The sequence below is a fragment of the Babylonia areolata genome, chromosome 5 (genome assembly GCF_041734735.1).
Source record: "Babylonia areolata isolate BAREFJ2019XMU chromosome 5, ASM4173473v1, whole genome shotgun sequence".
Taxonomy (NCBI): Eukaryota; Metazoa; Mollusca; class Gastropoda; order Neogastropoda; family Buccinidae; genus Babylonia; species Babylonia areolata.
This window is the reverse complement of record NC_134880.1, coordinates 37,723,972-37,741,890: the sequence shown is the minus strand read 5'-3', so window position 1 is coordinate 37,741,890 and position 17,919 is coordinate 37,723,972. Positions and strand designations below refer to the sequence as shown.

The following is a 17,919-nucleotide window of genomic DNA, read 5'->3' as shown; positions in this document are numbered from 1 at the left end:
ATGGCCACACTTGGGGCAGTTTTAAACTGTGATATAACATAGTTGAAAAAAAAAAAAAGAAGAAAAAAAAGATGAAAGCTAGCAAAGGACTTCTAACAGTAAAAACTAAACAGTAATAATAATGAAGAAAACAGTGGACAAGAAGGAATATGGGAAGTTGGACACCACAGTGAAGCAGTGAGAAGAGCTCTTCTTTAACTTGCAGTTTCTTTGAATCAGAAAAGCTAGTCAGATAGGACGTAGGTCGTTGCCTGAATTTCCATCTGACCTGAACAACAATGGAGAAGAGGGGACCTTGGCTGGAGCACATGGAAAGTGCCTGCAACAGGCAGTCAGGATCGAAGGTGTGGGAGGTGGACATTGCTGCCTTCATCCCCCCTTGGTTGTGTGTCAGACAAGCCTGTTGGCCAAGGCACGACCATGGACAACAATTGTACTTGCAAGGCAGAAAGAAAAGGGGGGGTAACGCTGCACTGTAGCAACATACTCTTTCTAGGCAGAGCAGCCAAGATCACACATGGAGAAATCTGTTGTGGCAAAGAATAATGCAGTACAACCCAGTGCAATACAATACAATACAGTACCAGTCACACTGTGTTGTCCAGCTACTCTCTTTGTGCTCTTCTTTCTGCCCTTGTGCTGTGTGCACTGAGGGTGAGGTAGGAAGCTATACCAGTGTCAGAAAGATGTCTCTGAGATTGTAATCATTGCCAGAGGCATCTGCCCAACAACGGACCAGTCGTAGTGAGCATGCTTGTACAAGTGTCTTGGTCTCGTGTTACCTGTGTTCATACGCATTGAGCATATGCTCATGCACATGTGCGCTCGAATGTACACTGTAACACCCTAACCAACCATGTGTAAGATTACTAAGAACAAACAGCTGAAGAACCCATGTCTTCTGTGTACCCTGGTCTTGTTTTGATGGTTCTTCCATGGACCCAGGCAGATAAGTTTCTGTCTGTCTTGTAATGAGCAGTGTTGTGATGCCAAAGCTTCCAGCCATCCTTAAGTTTTCAGGCAGTTTCTGAGCATTGAAATCATGTCTAGAGTGCAGGCAGACGTAAATCTGTTCTGGGTTAGGGTGGGTTGGGACATTTGGAAGGGGGGGAGGGGGAGGGTGGATGGTTGTGGTTGAAGATAAGAATGAAGGAGGGTTGGGTTACATTTTTTTTCTTATTTAAGGAACAACAACCCATTAGAAGCCAAGCTGGTGTGAATATCTGCAATTTGTAGATCCAAAATCTGTTATAAATTTTTTTGTGGCATAAGAAGACAAAGGTTGCTGCCCACCTTGACAAAACTACCAAGATCTCCAAAGGGGCCTTGCCCTCAGAAGGGGTACATCCATAGACTGCCTTCAGAAGGGGACTTAAGGTGCTGGAATCTCCACTTGCGAAGGCTGGCAGGCACGTCAAACTCTTGTTTTGCTGTGTGCACATTTGTGACGGCTTCTCTTCTGTCCCTAACCAGACTAATTTGCCTTTCAGACGAGTGGCCAAAGGGGTCATGCGTGGGGTGAGCAGCCGCGCCACAACCCCTATCTTGGGGCTAACCTAGCCACAGATAGACACGGGGGTTCTGTGCAGGTAGGGCTGCCTCCTCTCCTTCCCCACCAAACCCCCCACCTTCCCCAACCCCTTTCCACCTGCTCCTCACTCTCTCTATCCAGCCTCTGCCTTCTCCCTTGTGCATACCTTGCCTTTCCATGAGTTTTACCCCAAATTTTTCTTCAGTTGTCTTGCACTTGTTTTTGTTTCCCCATCCACCCTAACTCTCCATTCCTGCCTTTCACTGCTCACCTTTTTTCCTCTTCCCCTCTATTTACATCTAGTTGATGTTGTGCTGTTTTGTTGTATACATTTTTCTGCATTAACTTATCATTGGCATTGCAGGAATTATGAAAAATATGGTCTGAAAAACATGGTTAGGTGATTGGTTTGTTGACTAACTTGTGTAAACAAAGCGAGTCCATGTTATAACCCAGTGTTCATTTGTCTGTTTGTTTGTGTGTGTGTGTGCGTGTGTGTGTGTGTGTCTGTCTGTCTGTCTGTGTGTCCGTGGTAAACTTAAACATTGCCATTTTCTCTGGAAATACTTTGTCTGTCAGTACTGAATACCAAATTTTGCTTAAACACAGTAGGAAAAAGATATTCACAATCATACCAATAAAAGTTTGTAAGTCTCCCTAATTAAGTGGTATTCCTGGATAATAAACAGTTTATTTGGTTGAGGCTCGTTCCGGATTCCGAAAACACCATAAGCCCGTCCCAGTTGCCAGAATGTAGGCTATGTTTGGGAAGATGGCATGACATCATTTTTCTTGATCGCAAGTACAAGAAAAAAAGTCAAATTCTGGACAAAACATGTACACTGACGCTAATTACACCATTGATATGTTTACTGTCTATGAATATTCTAAAGTGGATACTGAATTAACTGGAATGAACATGAAAGAAAAATTGAATCGAACGTTTCTTTCAGTTTCGGTCAGCCTGTTGTCAGACTGGTTTGTGAAGAACTATATATGTTGCAGTGTGCCTGAGGCGATGTCAACGTCTCTGTTATGGGCAACTTAAAAGAATTTTTTAGATAACTGAGACATGTCATGAAAACTTGATTTGAATGGTTTTATTATCAAATTCAATTTTATTGTACAAAAAAAGACCCATAGCTTTAAATATAAGTTTGGTTGAGTGACGTCAGATGTGGTTTAGTGTTGGGGATTAGACTACTTGCTTTTGAACAGAAAATCCGTGGTTCGATCCCTCTAGTGAGCCCCCCCAAAGCTTAATATTTAATATGGGACCCATTTTAACATTTTTATTTCTCTTTTTTTTTTCCTCCTCCTAATTCCTTTACTGGGTACAGCCTGTGTCAGAAGTGAGTCTTGAAGGCCTTGCGTCTCTTGAGTGTTTGTATTGAGTTGATTTATTTGTTTGTGTTTATTTATTTGGCTCATGGACAAAACTTTTCCTTTCAGTCGATGGAAATCAGCTTCGCCCACTCACCCTCCAAACTACCAAGCAAGGAATTCAGTAGCAGCATTAGTCATTTAGTTGTTTGTCTTTTGAAATTTTCTCTTTTGTACTATGTAATAGGGGAAAAAGGTGTTTTGAGGATAAGGTATTTCAGATGTGAGGAGAGACCACGGTTTGGATAATAAACATTGAAGGTTATGTTATGTTAATTACAGCCCCTTTCCTTAAGGTTTGATTTTACAAAGACAGTGTGTTCGTGGTGGCCATGATTTAAAACATTAACAGGCAGTGTGTTTGACTGGTTCTCCTTATGCCCATGATTTGGACCTGACAGCAGTGTCCTGTTAATACCTGTGTTGCCTATGATTTGACCTTGAGGGTCAGAAGACACTGAAGAGGGCACCATTTTCATTGGTGTCAGTTTGGGAAGCTCCTGCCCATTCACATTTTTGTGTCAAAGAATGAAAATGTAAGTGTCCTCGACTGCATTGTATGAGAGTTGGTACAGCCACTGGTTATATGGGGAGAGGGGTGGGTTGGGGTGGATGCCGATAGCCTGACTATGAAAAAACAAACAAAAAAACTTCAGAAAATCTGTTACTGCTGTCTGTCTCTGATTTACTGTAGTAACTGCTTTATGAGAGAAAAGGCATTAACTGATTAAGCTTCATAAACTGCCTATCCTTTGACATCTTATGTGTGGTCTGGTAGGAGTGGTGCGATTTATGAACTGTGGTAAGACTGATCGTATGTTTGTCTTAGAGTATTTTGTATTCATTGTAGCCAGTGGTGAATGGTTGAAACACCATTTATTTGCTGAAATGTTGTTTGGTACACAAAGAGGGTAAATGATGAATCCGATCATGTGGTTACCTTAGTTGTAAAAGATTATTTTGTATTCATTGTAGCCGGTGGTGAATGGTTGAAATGCCATTCATTTGCTGAAGTGCTGTTTAGTGTTACGAAAACCGTGTGCAAAGCGCGTAAAAGATGTCTGGGGTGTTGACGCAAAGACTAACGCGGAACACGCACCTTGTGTAAATTTGTTTTGTTCAGGGGCCTGGGTTTTGCTTTGTGGATTTTTGTTCACTTGTTATTTTCTCAGTTTGGCATGCTTTAAGGTGTTGGGAATGGACCAGCGGTTTCAGGTTTTGTTTTTGTTTGTTTTTTGTTTTTGTTTTGGTTATGATTGTCATTCTGAACTGCTTTCTTTCTGCCATATGAGTACCAAGAAAAAACAGTAATTTTGGATTTTAAAAGAAAAGTCTTAATTTATTTTGGGCATTGCATATCATACATCTGTAATGCTCTTCACTTTCAGGATGTGTTTCTTCATACAGTTGCACACAGTTTTTCTCACACACATGCAGTCACATACACACATGCTGTGACAGACTGGACATACTTCAAGTTAAAAGATAAACATGCACAAACTTGGCATTTATATACATATGTTTACAGAAAAAAAACACCTTCAGATGAATTTTGTAAACAAATGGAGATTAAGACAATGCATAAAGGTGATTGTTTACATTGAGTTAAAAAAAGAAAACTGGGTTGGGACAGAATCAGTCTGAAGTTTTGTCCTTTGTGTTTGACAGTGCCTTGAAGTGAAGCAAGAATTGTGATCAAAGCCAACACGTTCTGATTTGTTCTGATTTAAATTTATTCTGCCCACAGTCATTCAGACTAAAACATTCACATTAGTTAGAGGACATACAATTTTTTATACATGTACACAAAAGAGGATTATGACATGATAGTTTAAGGACAGCATGCCCTTGACAAAAAAAAAAGAAAAAAAAAAGAAAAGAAAGTTTAAAGTGAAGCTGTGTGGCTGTGTGTCAGGTGGTGAGTTCTACAAATGGAGAGCTGCAGACGGCTGACGACCCCACTGCTGTACACTCCAACACCCCCATCACCGCACAGCCCGACGTGGAGATGGTGGACGAGACAAAGTATGTACTGTTGCTGTCCCTAGTTATGTCTCTTGTGTGTGCAGCATGAAACCTCTGTGTGTGTGTGTGTGTGTGTGTGTGTGAACGTTACCAGCTGTGTGCAACTGATACTCAGTCCAAAAGCGATTTCTTGTTGTTGTTTTTCCTTAGGAAAAAAAAAAAATCATCAGCCATTGCAAACACAGAGAGAAAACAAAACGAAAGAGGGAACAAAGGCTTTGTTAAAAGATTTAAAAAAAATATTCAGCATTGCTTCACTGTAACCTGACAGCAGTAACATGAAAACGTCACACGCTTGTGCACTTCTGGTTACTCGTGACCAGTTGATAGTTGGTGATGTGAGGTTAATCTTTTGGAACAGCAGGGAGAAGGATTCTTCTGACATCAGCAGATGAGATTGAAAAACAAAGAAGAAATTATCAGATGAATATGACAATATTTTTGCACAGAATTAGATAACTGTGAATATAACTGTTGACATGAATGGACATGAATTCCTGCAAATGTTAGGTATGATTGCACTGTTACATAACTTTCATTTTAGATAAATAATACACAGAATCATTAGCCTTTTTTGTTGTCACCTTTTATTTTAAGATGATATTAACGGAATGTATGTGTGCGTGTGTGTGTTTTTTGAAAAAATAGTACTTGTTGATACATTTATCCTTTTTCCTCTGTTCTTTGTGTTCTTTTATGACTATTTGCACAGTGTTGCTTGCAGGCTTTAGCATTAGAAGACAAAGGGAAAATGAAAAGTCACATGAATAAGGTCATTGCATCTCTCCACTACCAGAAAAAGGAATTGTGAACTTAAGGAAAAGTGTTGAGGCACTTTGGACTTGCGGCAAGTGTTGAGGCATTTGCACTGTGCTTTTACCATCCTGTTTGAGTGCAGGTGCCTGGCTCAATGAGTTAACGCCAGTTTAATTTTGAGTCTTCATGCCTTCAAACTTCCAACCAAAACAAGCACGGAAGCTTAATGAAGAGCCAGTCTGTGTGGTGTTTTTGTCGGTGAAAGCAGACAGAACTGGCCTAGTGTAGACATATCGTGGCTGTTCGGCATTTCTAGATTTGGTTTGAGATTAATGTGATTAGTTCAAACCAAGAGACAGACTGTCAGTCTCAGCCAGGAATGAGACTTGCCAGATTTGTTCAGAGTCTGTGGCTGATCAGGCCATGATGTTTACAGAAAAGAGTGTGAGGTGAGAAAATAAACTGTTCCCCTGCAGAGTGTGCTCCAGCCGTTTCTGCCCAGCTGCATTGCAGTCTGGACACCTCACACCAAGAAGTGAAAATGGAAAATGTGCTCCAAAAGGAGATGACCTGACTGAGAACAAAAGTGAAGTTTTCTGAATGACAGGAGATTATGTGGTCACAGCAGATACAGAAAGTGCAGTCCCTTTGCCTGTACGTGTCCACCCTGCTTGGACATGGCATTGTTACATTTAGCCATGATATATACTTTGAAATCATTTCACAGTAATCCTCCATAACTCCAGTAGGAGTGAAAGGATAATTAAATCTTGAAACTTGAAAAGCTGAAGCGCTTGAAAGAAGTTTGATCCTGTTTGTTACAATCCCTCTTTCCATTTTGACAAACTGTTTGTCAGTTTCAGAGCGAAAAGAAGCAAATGTGTTTAATAAAGAAAAAAAATCTCCTTTCTACTGGTTGATCTTTTGAATCATTTTATGTTGAACTTCGCTTGGTGATCTCCTTCTGTAAAGCCCTTGAATGAAGATGCCTTATATTTCCTTGGGTTTCCAAACAGACCCCCCTTTTTTTTTTTTTTATAAAGTCCTGCAAGCAACACTGTGTACCAGACATGAAACCCCTCTGCTTACTCAGCATGGATAATAAACAAGCATGCAGAGCGCATATGGATGTGTGTCTGTGTCCGTGTAATAAGAACAGGGAAGATGAGGGGGAGGAATATCGGGTTACTATTGAATAAAAAAAAAAAAAAAAAAAAAAAAGAAAAGAAAAAAAAAAGAAAAAAGAAAGAAAGAAAAGAAAAGAAAAAAAAGAAAGAAAGAAAAATAGATAAAACATTCTGAAGTACCATTTGAAACAAATAAAGTAAACATCTGGAAAAAGCATTACTTGAAACATATTCATTTAAAGTGTGACAGTTATTATCTCTGTTATACTTTCCTACCCTGTCTGTTGTTCACCATTTCAGATTTTTAAACCATCCAGTATGTGTGTAGTGTCAGTCGAACTTTCCGATTCATCGTCTTTGTCGCACACACACACTCACATTCATATATGCACGTGTGTATGAATGTGAATCTGCTGTGTGTCAGCTGTGGGAGTGGTGTGATGTGGCAAGAAGTCATCCTTTAAACAAGATAAGAATTGTTCTTGCATTCTGTTCAGTTGATCAGTCCTGACAAAAATGATTGTTAAACTATAAACATGAAATAAGAGACCTGTGGTTTGACCCTGTGTGTGCTGACTTGCTCCACAGAAGAAAAGGGAATAATTGTAACAGTAAATGAAAAATGAAGAAAGAAGTCAGTATTTTTGTATACTTTTTGCCTCTCCTATCCTTTTAACAGTTATTGGAAACCAGTCGGGCCTCATGCCCCTCTCCTCCTCCTGTCTCTTCCCCTTCCTCTCCTGACATACAAAATACGAATAGATTACATGTCCATTACTTGTGTCAGGTTAAATGAGAAAAACACCAGAACCGCAATATTCAGTGCCTGATATAAAATCTAGGATTTGTCATGTATAGAGCATGGGATGCTCAGATGTGTGTACTGTATCTTGTTATGCATGTACATAGTAGGTACTTTTCAGCTGGTTTATGTTTCTAGGGCACTGTGTATTGCTGTCTTATATCCCAGTCCTTTTTTGTGTATTGGTTTTCCTCCTCCAAACCTTGAGTGTTGTTTTTCATGACCCATTGCTCACTAATGTTCTTGGATAGTTTTCTTTTGTTCTGTTTTCTTAAAAGTTCCAGAAAGGAAAAGGAAAAGTTTTTATTCTCCTCTGTTTTTGTTTCTGATGGTCTGCTTTTCAGGTGCACTTTCCTTGTTTTTGATTTTTTTTTTTTTAACTAAAGAATTGGAATGTCTTGGTATGATGGTCTGCACCATTCTGGTTGCATTGCTATGATATACCCTCTACACTCTTGATAGTTTAGTCTTTTTTCTCTCTTCTTTTTCAAATATCCAGTATCCTTGTTTATGTAATTTCATTTTATTTTGTTTCATTTCATTTTATATTTTTGTATTCTTCCTCTTGAAAGGTTAGTTTTGGAATGATCATATTTGGCACATGAGTAAATTATAGAGGTTAGGTTTTTCTTCCTTTTTTTAATGAAAAGAGTTTTCTTGTTGTTTGAATTTGTTTTTTTTCCTTTTCTTGAAAACGAAAGAGAAGCCAGTCAATGGGTAACAGACATGTTGAGAGATGCAGGTAGTTTTGGTGTTGTGTGCACTGAATGCAGTTTGCTCGGACGTGCTTTTCCTCTTCTTGCAGGTGCTGTTTCTTCCGTCGACGCAAGAAGAAGAAAGGCCGGCATTCCTAAGTTTGCAAAATGGCCACAAATTCGATAGCGGGGCCCCTGCCCTCCTGCACCTAGGCCTTTTTTTTTCCGTTTTTTTTTAATTATTTTTTTTTAGTCACCTGTTCTCCCTTTCCTTTTCATTCTGGCATGATCTTTGTGGATGGAATCGTGTGAAATTTTTTCCTTTCGTCCATGTTCACTTATTTGCTTTGGAGGAGGAAATGTTTATGTCCATGTATCTCATCGATTGTGAATGCTCATTGTGTGTGGTCAGGACTGAGAAGGAAAAAAAATGGAAGAAGGAAAGAAAGAAAAAACGGACTGTTTCAGTGTTTGCAGGAACAAACTGTTAAGCACGAGTGGGAAGGAAGAGAGAAGAAAGAGGTTAGCGTTCATGACGGTGGTGAATATTATTTTGTGAGTGCTTGAGAAGTGCATGGCGATTATGAGCTGAGCGCGACACACACACGCACGCACTGTCAGTCAGACCTCGGAGAGAGAGAGGGAGGGTGAGGGCGTGGGGGAATGTCCCCAGTCAGTGTAGGGTGCCGCCAGAGACCAGAGGGAGTTTGTGGCTGGTCAGCTCGGGTGTATTGGTGCGTTGTTTCCCTTTGTTCTTTCTCCCACCCAGGTGCTGCGGCTGCTTCCACCGCCGCAAGAAACGCCCCAAGCCAAAGCGCCAGAAATGACAGGCTGCCTTTGGCCAGCCCCGGGATACAGTGCCCTTGAAGCCGCAGGAAGAGTCGCTGACCGAGGACCTCAGCACACCCAGTGGGTCCGGCGGCCAAGCGAGTCCAGCGAGACCTGTGATGGCCTACTTAAATCAGACGTTCCTTTAGTCACTGGGCATGAGGGGGGGAGAGGGAGGGAGAGAGGGAGAGAAAGGGCTTGGTAGACGTGGGAGGGTGGTGGTGTGGTGTGAGTGATTCGGTGTAGGACTTCTGTGTAAGAGACTTTGTGCTTTTTTTTGGTCATTTTTTATTTTGTGTGTGTGTTTTTTCTGGTATCTACCATACGTTCCATCCTTTTTTTGTTGTTGTTATTTGTAATTGTTTGTCTTTTGGTGGTTTTATTTATTTATTTATTTTTTTTACTCCAAAACAAGCAGGTGACACAGCTTTGTCCCAGAAACCTTGTTATCGTTGGAAACAAAACACCCAAGAGGTCATTGTCAAAACTGAATTTTGCGTTAGGTGCATCCCTGCTTGCAAGCAATACAATCTTTAGGGGGAACATAGTTTTCTTTCTCCAAAACTAAAATGAAGATATGAGTTTTCTTTCACCAAAAACTAAAATGAAGATGTAGATAAAGCACACGCTTGTCTTGTCTCATGGGGTTAAGTATGTAAAATAAAGGTCTTATTAAGTTGGAGTGGAAATGAAGGGTTGCATGTAAGTTTTATGTAAAAAAAACACACAAAAAAACAAAACAAAACAAATATATATATATATATATATATATATATATATATATATTTACTGGCCAAATATTTAAAAACAAAGTGAATGGTAGGTAGTTGTATGTTTTTCTTATTGATCTCATGAGCTGAAAAAGTAGACAGCAGGTGGTAGGTTGTGTGTACAGAATGAATGGAAGCCAGAAATGCATCTTAATGACATCTCTCTCTCTCTCTCTCTCTCTCTCTCTCTCTGTGCCTCTCTCTCTCTCTTTCTCTCTCAGTGTCTCTCTGTCTTTATCAGTCTCTGTCCCCTGCCTGTCTGTCTTTCTCAACAGTTTTAGAGACAAGCCAGTCATAGTTGAAGTGTTGAACAGGAAGTGAGATTGGTTGAATTCATTCAGTTAAAATAATATCTCTTGACATCTGCTGTGTTTTGTTCAGCTTTAAAGTAGTCTCTGGTTGGTGTCCCCAGCTTGTTTTTTTTATTATTATTATTTTTTAATTTATTGATTTGATTATTTATTCATACATTTGTATTTTTGATTATTTGATTAAAATCTTCAGATCTGCCAAACAGTTCAGTATCTTAGCTGCGTGGAGTTCTGGACTTTTCTCAAACGAAGCTGTTGTGATTGACAAGTTATCAACACATGGAGCAAAAACCTCTCCATCAATGATAAATATCTATTGTGTTAAAGTGCATGATAACGCTTGGAATAAAAACCGTTCTGAGTTATTTTGAAACAACCCCCTGGTCTATTTCATGACATGACAGCTTTCTTGTGGTGTCATTTTAACGAGGACACATTGGAAATGCTGAATTCTCAAAACATGTTAAGCAAATAGTATTTATTTGACAGCATCATGTGTTTGATGATTGTCATGAACCAGGGGGAAAAGACACAGGGGGGGTTATTTTGAGACACTGGCGCATGAACAGTGTCAGCCCTGGGTCTGATCTCAAGGGTCCTTTGGTTGAAATGAGTTACCTGCCATCAGTGATGATCAGCTTTTATGGATGATGACCATTGACTGACAGTGTCTGTATTCTCCTTCTTTTCTGTTCCTTTCTTTGTGGTGTTCACCATGTGTGTGCGATGATAGGTTACAAGTTGTTTGACCTTTTCTGTAAAGAATGCAGTGCTGAAGACTAGTTCTGCCAGTAGGGTCAGAGTGTAGCGTAGCAGAGAAGTGCTGTGTGGGTGTTCAGGACAGGTGGTTGGGTAAAAAAAAAAAAAAGTTGTGTTGTCATTGAACATTTCCCCCCTTCCCCAGCTCCTCAGTGAAGGAGGTGGGTGACTAAAGAGGACATGTTGTTTTCCCCCTGCGCAAGGTCTTTCACTGTATTCCGGGACTGGCCAAAGGAGCTCAGTCCATTTTGTGTACTATAGATGTATCATTGGATGGCAGGACTTTGTGGTGATCCTGTATCTGCACTGTGAGTCTGCATGGTGTGAGTGGCAGCACTTTGACTTGTGTGGTATGTTTGTGAAAGAGAGAGAGAGAGGGAGGGATGGTAAATGGAGTTTATTTTTTGAGACATGTGTATTTAGTTTGAGAGACAGGTGTGTTTAGTTTAATTTGAGAGAGGTGAGAAGGAGAGAAAGCATGCTGTGTAAGGGAAGCTTTTTAGCACTGTACTGAAGACTTGTCTCCCTCTTTGATGTGGTGACCCTAAATCTTGGACTGAACCACTCAGCTGTTTCCTGGCTCCTGCAGGCCACACTGCGGTGTGGTGGGGTCAGAGGTCACAGGGAACCAGACTCCACATCACTGTTGGAGGCCACTCAGATCCAGCAGTGTGTGAAGACATTGTCTTTCTGTTGGTTTCTTTGGGTCGGTGTCTGACAGTACTTCGTCATGGTGTAACTCTGTTTACCTCAGGGAAACTTAACAGTGAAGTCTGATTGCTGGTCTGAGGGAATATTTTACAGCACAGCAGTTCATTTCTCAGCCAGTCGAACATGCTTGTTACAATCTGGACAAATATGTAGTGGTCAACCTTTACCATGCACAGAGACCATGTTTGTTGAGAATAATGTGATGGCTGTAGCTCTGTGTTGGCCATGTGGAGTGCTGGTCAGCTGAACAGGATCAGCCCAAGATACCCACTTAGAACAACAGATGATGGCCATTTCTTTCGTTTTGTATTTTTTTTCTTCTTTTTTTTGTGAATGGTTTTGGAGATACCTGTTTAACAGGTGCTGTACAGCTGTGGGAGAGGTGGAAGTGGATGGTGCTGGTTGTGAGGTAAAGAAGGGAGGAATGGGAGGGGTGTGTGGGTGGGTGAAGAAGCACCGATCAAAGGTCACCTTGTGACAGTGACTGAATCCAACAGTGGGTCACCAGGCTTGAGGAGGATGATCCATGTGGGGTTTGAGGACCGGGGGGTGTGTTCTTCACCACGTTGGACAAGGAGGGTGGTGGGGTGGACATTGGACAGCAGGGGTGCAGCATGTTGTGTGCCTCACCCCCCTTCCCTGTATTCACTCTCACCCTTGAATGGGCGAGGGAGGTCAGGTCAGGTCATGTGCAGGGACACTGGAGGCATCTGGAGCTGTCCTCTGCCACCTTTCCAGCTGCAGGAGCCTTCCTATGTGATGGTTTGGGTTTTAATTCTGTGTTGAAGGGCTGCATGTTGTGAGGCTGGGAGTGTTGATGAGCCTTGGTTCTTGTGGGAGGGAAGGGAAAAGGTGAGTGAACAGTGGTTGATTCTCTTGCAGAAGAGGATGTGGACTGATTGGAAGTGTGTCAGTGTGGTGGTTTCTCGCAACCGAATCGTACCCCTGATCACTGACACTTTGGAAACGATGACAATGGATGAACCCCATTCTCTGCTGCCAGTGTGTTTGATGTTTATACTGAAAGTGGAGGACTGACTCTTCCTGTGGTTGTCATAGTGATGGTCACTGTTGTAGGAAGAGTTTTTCGTGTTGCTTCCACAACGCAAGTGAAGCACTGCACGTCTTGGCTCACATGAAACTGTTGTCAGTCATCTGTCTGTTATGTGTTGACACAGTCTGTGCACTTCAGTGGTCCGCTGTTGGCTCATCCATGTGCATTGGTAAGACCATTCCAGTCCTTTAGTTTATGTGACCAGTATGAAAAATCAAGAGGTCATGATTAAAAACTGACATATTTGCAAAAAGTTTATAACTTCTGGGATGTTAAGTATAGTTCTTTTATAGCAGATGGAGACTGGAGAGACTTTCCTTTAACCAGTCTTCTGGAATTGCTGATAGTAAAACTCTTTATCTTGGGTTCTTGTTTGAAGCGTTGGATATTGAGATTTGGAGTGAAAACCTGCATTTTAAAATCTTTCATTCAAGGAACCAGCAACTCCTGAGATACCCGTCTGGCATGACTGGAAGGTAAGAAACCTTTCCAGGCAGCCACACATTGACTGACCATGCCGACCAACAGACACAGGACTGACTGCCAGTATGAACCACATGTGAGCCATGAGTGTTTTTCCCTCTTTGATCTGCCAGTGGCTTGGACGTACAGTCTGGCTGACGTCCACACGTGACAGACTTTTCGCTGTTCATTTCTCCCGAAGCAGTGCAGACAGCAGTGGAAGCTTCCATGTATCACAGTGAGAGGCCATGACTTGTCTTCTCTGAGTGCCCAGCTAGAAGGGTTTGTGGAGCAGTGAAGGAGTGCAGTCACCTTGGGTTTGTCCTGAGTTCTGCTGCACCAGGCGTGGGTTTTTGGTGCACACATGGGTGTCGGTCAGCCATAGGGGTAGGAGCTGGGTTAATCATCTGTTTGTCTTTGTCTTCATGGGGGGTAACTCTTCTTTTTTTTTGTCTACACTTGAGTTTTTTTTTAGCAGGACCATTTTTAGCCGACCATTTCAGCAGCCTGATGCCATGTCACACAAGTGGGTGTGCTTCTGTTGCCGTAAGCCACAAAGGCCGATGTAGATTTTGTGAACTGTTTAAGCAGAGATGCGGATTTGGTTTTCTGTATGGGTATACACATGAATGAATAGGTTGATGCCCCCATCAGGTCTTCTTCACATCCAAGGACCTAGAATGTTGGAAAATGATCTGTGCTCTTTGGCCTGAAAGCAGTCTTTATATTTGAACTTGAAGACTCTACTTTTTAAAAATTTTCTGTTCAACATGTTTGGCCAAAAGTCGGACTTTTCACCCAGCATTGTTAAATGGAAAGCTTTTTTTTTTTCTTAATGTGGTGTGCTTGTCTCAGAAAGTGGTTCTGAAAACAAGTTGTAATGAAAGAGGTGTCACCTGGAAAGACTGACTCATCGATGTGGGGAAGCGTGTGTTGGTTCAGCAGGAAGAAACGCTGACCGCAGAGAGAGAGAGAAGGAAAAAAAAGATCCCAGTGATCTTTATCGATGTCAGTGTTGCACGCAGGAAACAGGTGTTGCCTTGAAATGTGTGTCTGTGTGTGTACAGTGTTGATGGAACCCTCAAGTGCTGGACAGCAGACTGTGGTTTTATGGCATCTTTGTTGATTTTACATCACGGTGGCTTTATTACATCATTAATCAGCTGGAGATCATTATTGCTGTTTTAAACTTTTTTCCTTTCTTTTTTTTTCTTCTTTTTTTTTCTCATCCCAGACTAGTCAAGCATGATAAGAAGAGACAAGAGCGAGAGGTGGTGTGGAAAAATATGTGCTGTTGTAAACAAGTATGCATGTGTGTGTATGTATGTGATTGAGCACATATTGAAAATATTTCCTGAAGTTTCTTTGTACACATATTCATTGACTTTTGAGTTACTAGAACTGTATTTTGAGGAAGACATTGTTTTAAATCTGTTGTCAACTAAATGTTTTATAAATGTTGCAAAATTGTGAGGCACTGTACATTTTCTTATCACAGTATGTGTGTGTGCTGGGCAACGAATGGTTTGTTTCATATGTAGCTTGAATGAATCACACAGAAATGATGCATGCAAACTAGTTGAACTTTTAAAATCAGTTTGTGGTCCAGGCAGAGGCTCTATGTGTGTGTGTGTGTGTGTGTGTGTGTGTGTCTGCGTGTGTGTGTGTGTAAAATCACTTTGTGATTCAAGTTTGAAAGTGTGTGTGTGCAGGCACATTCTCATGTGTGTATACATGGGTGTGTGTGCACATATGTGTGGATGGGTCCTCATCTCTGAAGACAAGTGTGAAATGTTTCACCCTAAACAGAATTGCAGTGTCTCTTTCCCACTTGATTGAGGGGTGTAAAATAGTCTTGACACATATGAAGTTGACATCAACAAGGAAAACCTCCCCATCAAATTACCATCTGATCCTCATGAAAAAACTTACGTTGGGTTTATCACCCACGATACTGTCTCATTTTAAGTTGAGTCTTTCCTTTCTTCTTAATGGAATTTTTTTTTTTTTTTTAATTTTAAAATGTTTCAGATTGGTCTGTGGTGCGTCTGAATATCATGTATCTGAGTGAGTGACAGGGAGTGTTTCAAGTCACCTTAATTATTTGCCAGTACACAAGCACAACTACTGGTGTGAATGAGTATTACTATGAATATTTCATGTACATTAACATTTTAAACCTGTTTCCCAGTAACAGTCTGACCCTAAGAGACTTCAGTGTGTGAACATGCATGTGCGTCTGCAGTTGTGTACAGGACATGGTTGCTTGCATATCCGTGAATGATGAAGCTTGTGAGAGAGTGCAGAAATGCAATTTATTGTGTAATCTGTGTGTTTAGATGAGTGCAAACATTCAGCAAGTGTATTTCAAACATTCATTGGGCATGAGTGAGACCGTGTTTGACATACGGTTGTTTGAAAATTAAAGCTAATAAAAATAATAATAAATCATTCATGACTGTTTAACCCAGATAAAAAAATAATTGGTGCACATTACAAGGTCATTTAAAGCCATATATCAACATCATATTCCCTTCTTTTATCATATATTTATCTCTTGACATCTGTGCTTGGCTTTCAGCTTATTGTAAAGTTTTCAATTGTAATAATTGTTTCTATTGATTTATTTATCATTTTATTTGTTTCTTCTTTTTATTTATTTATATTTAATATTCTGTGGCATTCCCATTTTCAGTCCATGGTTTTTGTGCAAAGAAGAGCAGTTGTCTATATTAGCATCATTGAGAGCTTGTGTATGGACGGATGCCTATTGCCAGATGAGTTATCTTTCATTGGAAACATTGCATATAAGAGACCTTTTGTGTTTTGTCTTCTGTCGTTGGAAATATTGCACATGTGCAACTTTTTACGTTTCTCATCTGTCGTTGGAAACATTGCATATGTGCAACAACCTTTTGTGTTTCTTATTCTGTTGCTGCTTGGTCATACACACACAAAAAAAGAAGAAACAAAATAAAAAAAAATAAAATTGACAGTATTTATGAGACTTGTTGTATGAAACCAGTTTGTGGGGAGGATGCAGTTGATGTTGAATCCTTGGGACAGTTGATAGAACAAACTCGGGTTTATCAAATCATGTTACATTGTTCCAGCAATGGTTCCCACTCACACCAGCTGCTGTGGCAAAGTAGTTAGTGTAGTTGAGTGACAACTAAGAGAGGGTTTTTTCCCCCCCTTCTGGCTGGCTCCTACCCAGAGCAGAGTGTGCTGTCAACTAAAATGGGAAGAATGGGACCACACAGTTGAGGGTCATCCACTATGTAGATATGTCTTTGAGAATGTTGCTCATATTTCCTTACAAACAGAAACACTGCAGGTGCCTGCATCGCTCAGCTTGGTTGATGTTGTGTCCCAGCAACATCTTCATTATCCCTATCATCATCAAAATAAGGAAACAAACTGTCCCCAGTCTCGGGCACAAAGGAAAAAAGTTTCTTACTCACACTCTGCCCACATGACAAACTTGACACCACATCCCATGGCCGTCCAAGAGATTCACCATTTTATTGCACTCCAGTGCTTGGTCTTCAACCTCATCCAATGTAACCATGTGAATCAAGGTGAAGGGGAGGGGGTTTTCACTCAGTAATTCCATGATGTGTTCACAACAAACACAGTGACATAGATTAGTAGGGGGAAAAAAAAGAAAAGAAAAACTTGGGGGGAGAGAAACGTGCACAAGTGAAAAAGAAAAAAGTCTGAATTATGATGCTAGACAAAATGTACAAATCCAACATTTACACTATACATGATATATTTGTGAATATAATACTGACACTTAAAACAAAAACCAACTGGTACTGTTAAAAAAAAAAACACACAAAAAACCCCAACAAAACCCTTAAAAAGGAAACAAAGTGAGATATCAGTGAATCCATTTATGATGTAAGCACGAAACTTGTAATATCGGTAAGTGAATCAATAATGAAGCAAAAAAAGTACTCTATAAAAACAATGGCAGTTACATCAATAAACCCTTTGTAAAAACATGACACTGGACAATGGTGGAATTTACATGAACACACATGCACACATGTACATGAATAAATAAATAAAACTTGCAACAGGAAATACTCAAACAGCAGGACTATCCATGATAACAGACACTGTCCCTTGCTCCTTGGAGCAAGCAGGTATCTTAAAAAATTTTTTTTGAACATACCCATAAAATGCTCTCATTAAACTAAAACGGGAGACAATTCAACATATTGCTAACATCAACCATGAAGCAGCAGGATCAGAAACAGTTCTCATTGTAGGTCACATTTCTTTTCTTGTGAGGGGGTAATGCACATTGTGCATCAATATTCTTGGGGTGGTGACAAAACATTGGAGGCCCTATTTTCTAACTGAGTGTGTGTGTGTGTGTGTGTGTGTGCAGCAGAAGGGAAGAGAGTGCAATGTTGGCTGGTGGCTGACCACTTAACATGTTCATAATATACGGACAGCTATTTCAGGTCTAGGTTGCCAAGCACATCTCTCTGCACTGTCTAGATATGCAGCTGCTGAATCTTCATTTTCTTCATCTTATCTCTGATAGCATCAATTGACATGGAGGTCGCTTGCCAAGAGTCCGATGTTAATGTGAATGAATGTGACCCGTTCACTCTCTCTCTCTCTCACACACACACCATCTCTTCACATTTGTTGATTCCATGATGTGAAGAAATTCCCACAGTCATGT

The 17,919-nt window shown here is 40.6% G+C and overlaps 1 protein-coding gene across 4 annotated transcripts in view; it reads left to right on the top strand.

Annotated features, from left to right (window-relative positions):
* The window catches only part of LOC143282049 (casein kinase I-like), a 47,571-nt gene extending 31,364 nt beyond the window's left edge, over positions 1-16,207 (top strand). Inside the window, exons 9-11 of one of the 4 annotated variants that reach the window (XM_076587485.1) lie at positions 1,491-1,589; positions 4,830-4,939; positions 9,089-16,207. In XM_076587485.1, the coding sequence (XP_076443600.1) occupies positions 1,491-1,589; positions 4,830-4,939; positions 9,089-9,146 (267 nt within the window). In that variant the 3' untranslated portion in view covers positions 9,147-16,207. Of the gene's footprint in view, positions 1-1,490; positions 1,590-4,829; positions 4,940-8,429 lie in introns of all 4 variants that reach the window. The other 3 variants (XM_076587486.1, XM_076587487.1, XM_076587488.1) reach the window with 3 other exon arrangements.
* The last annotated feature ends 1,712 nt before the right edge of the window (positions 16,208-17,919 follow it).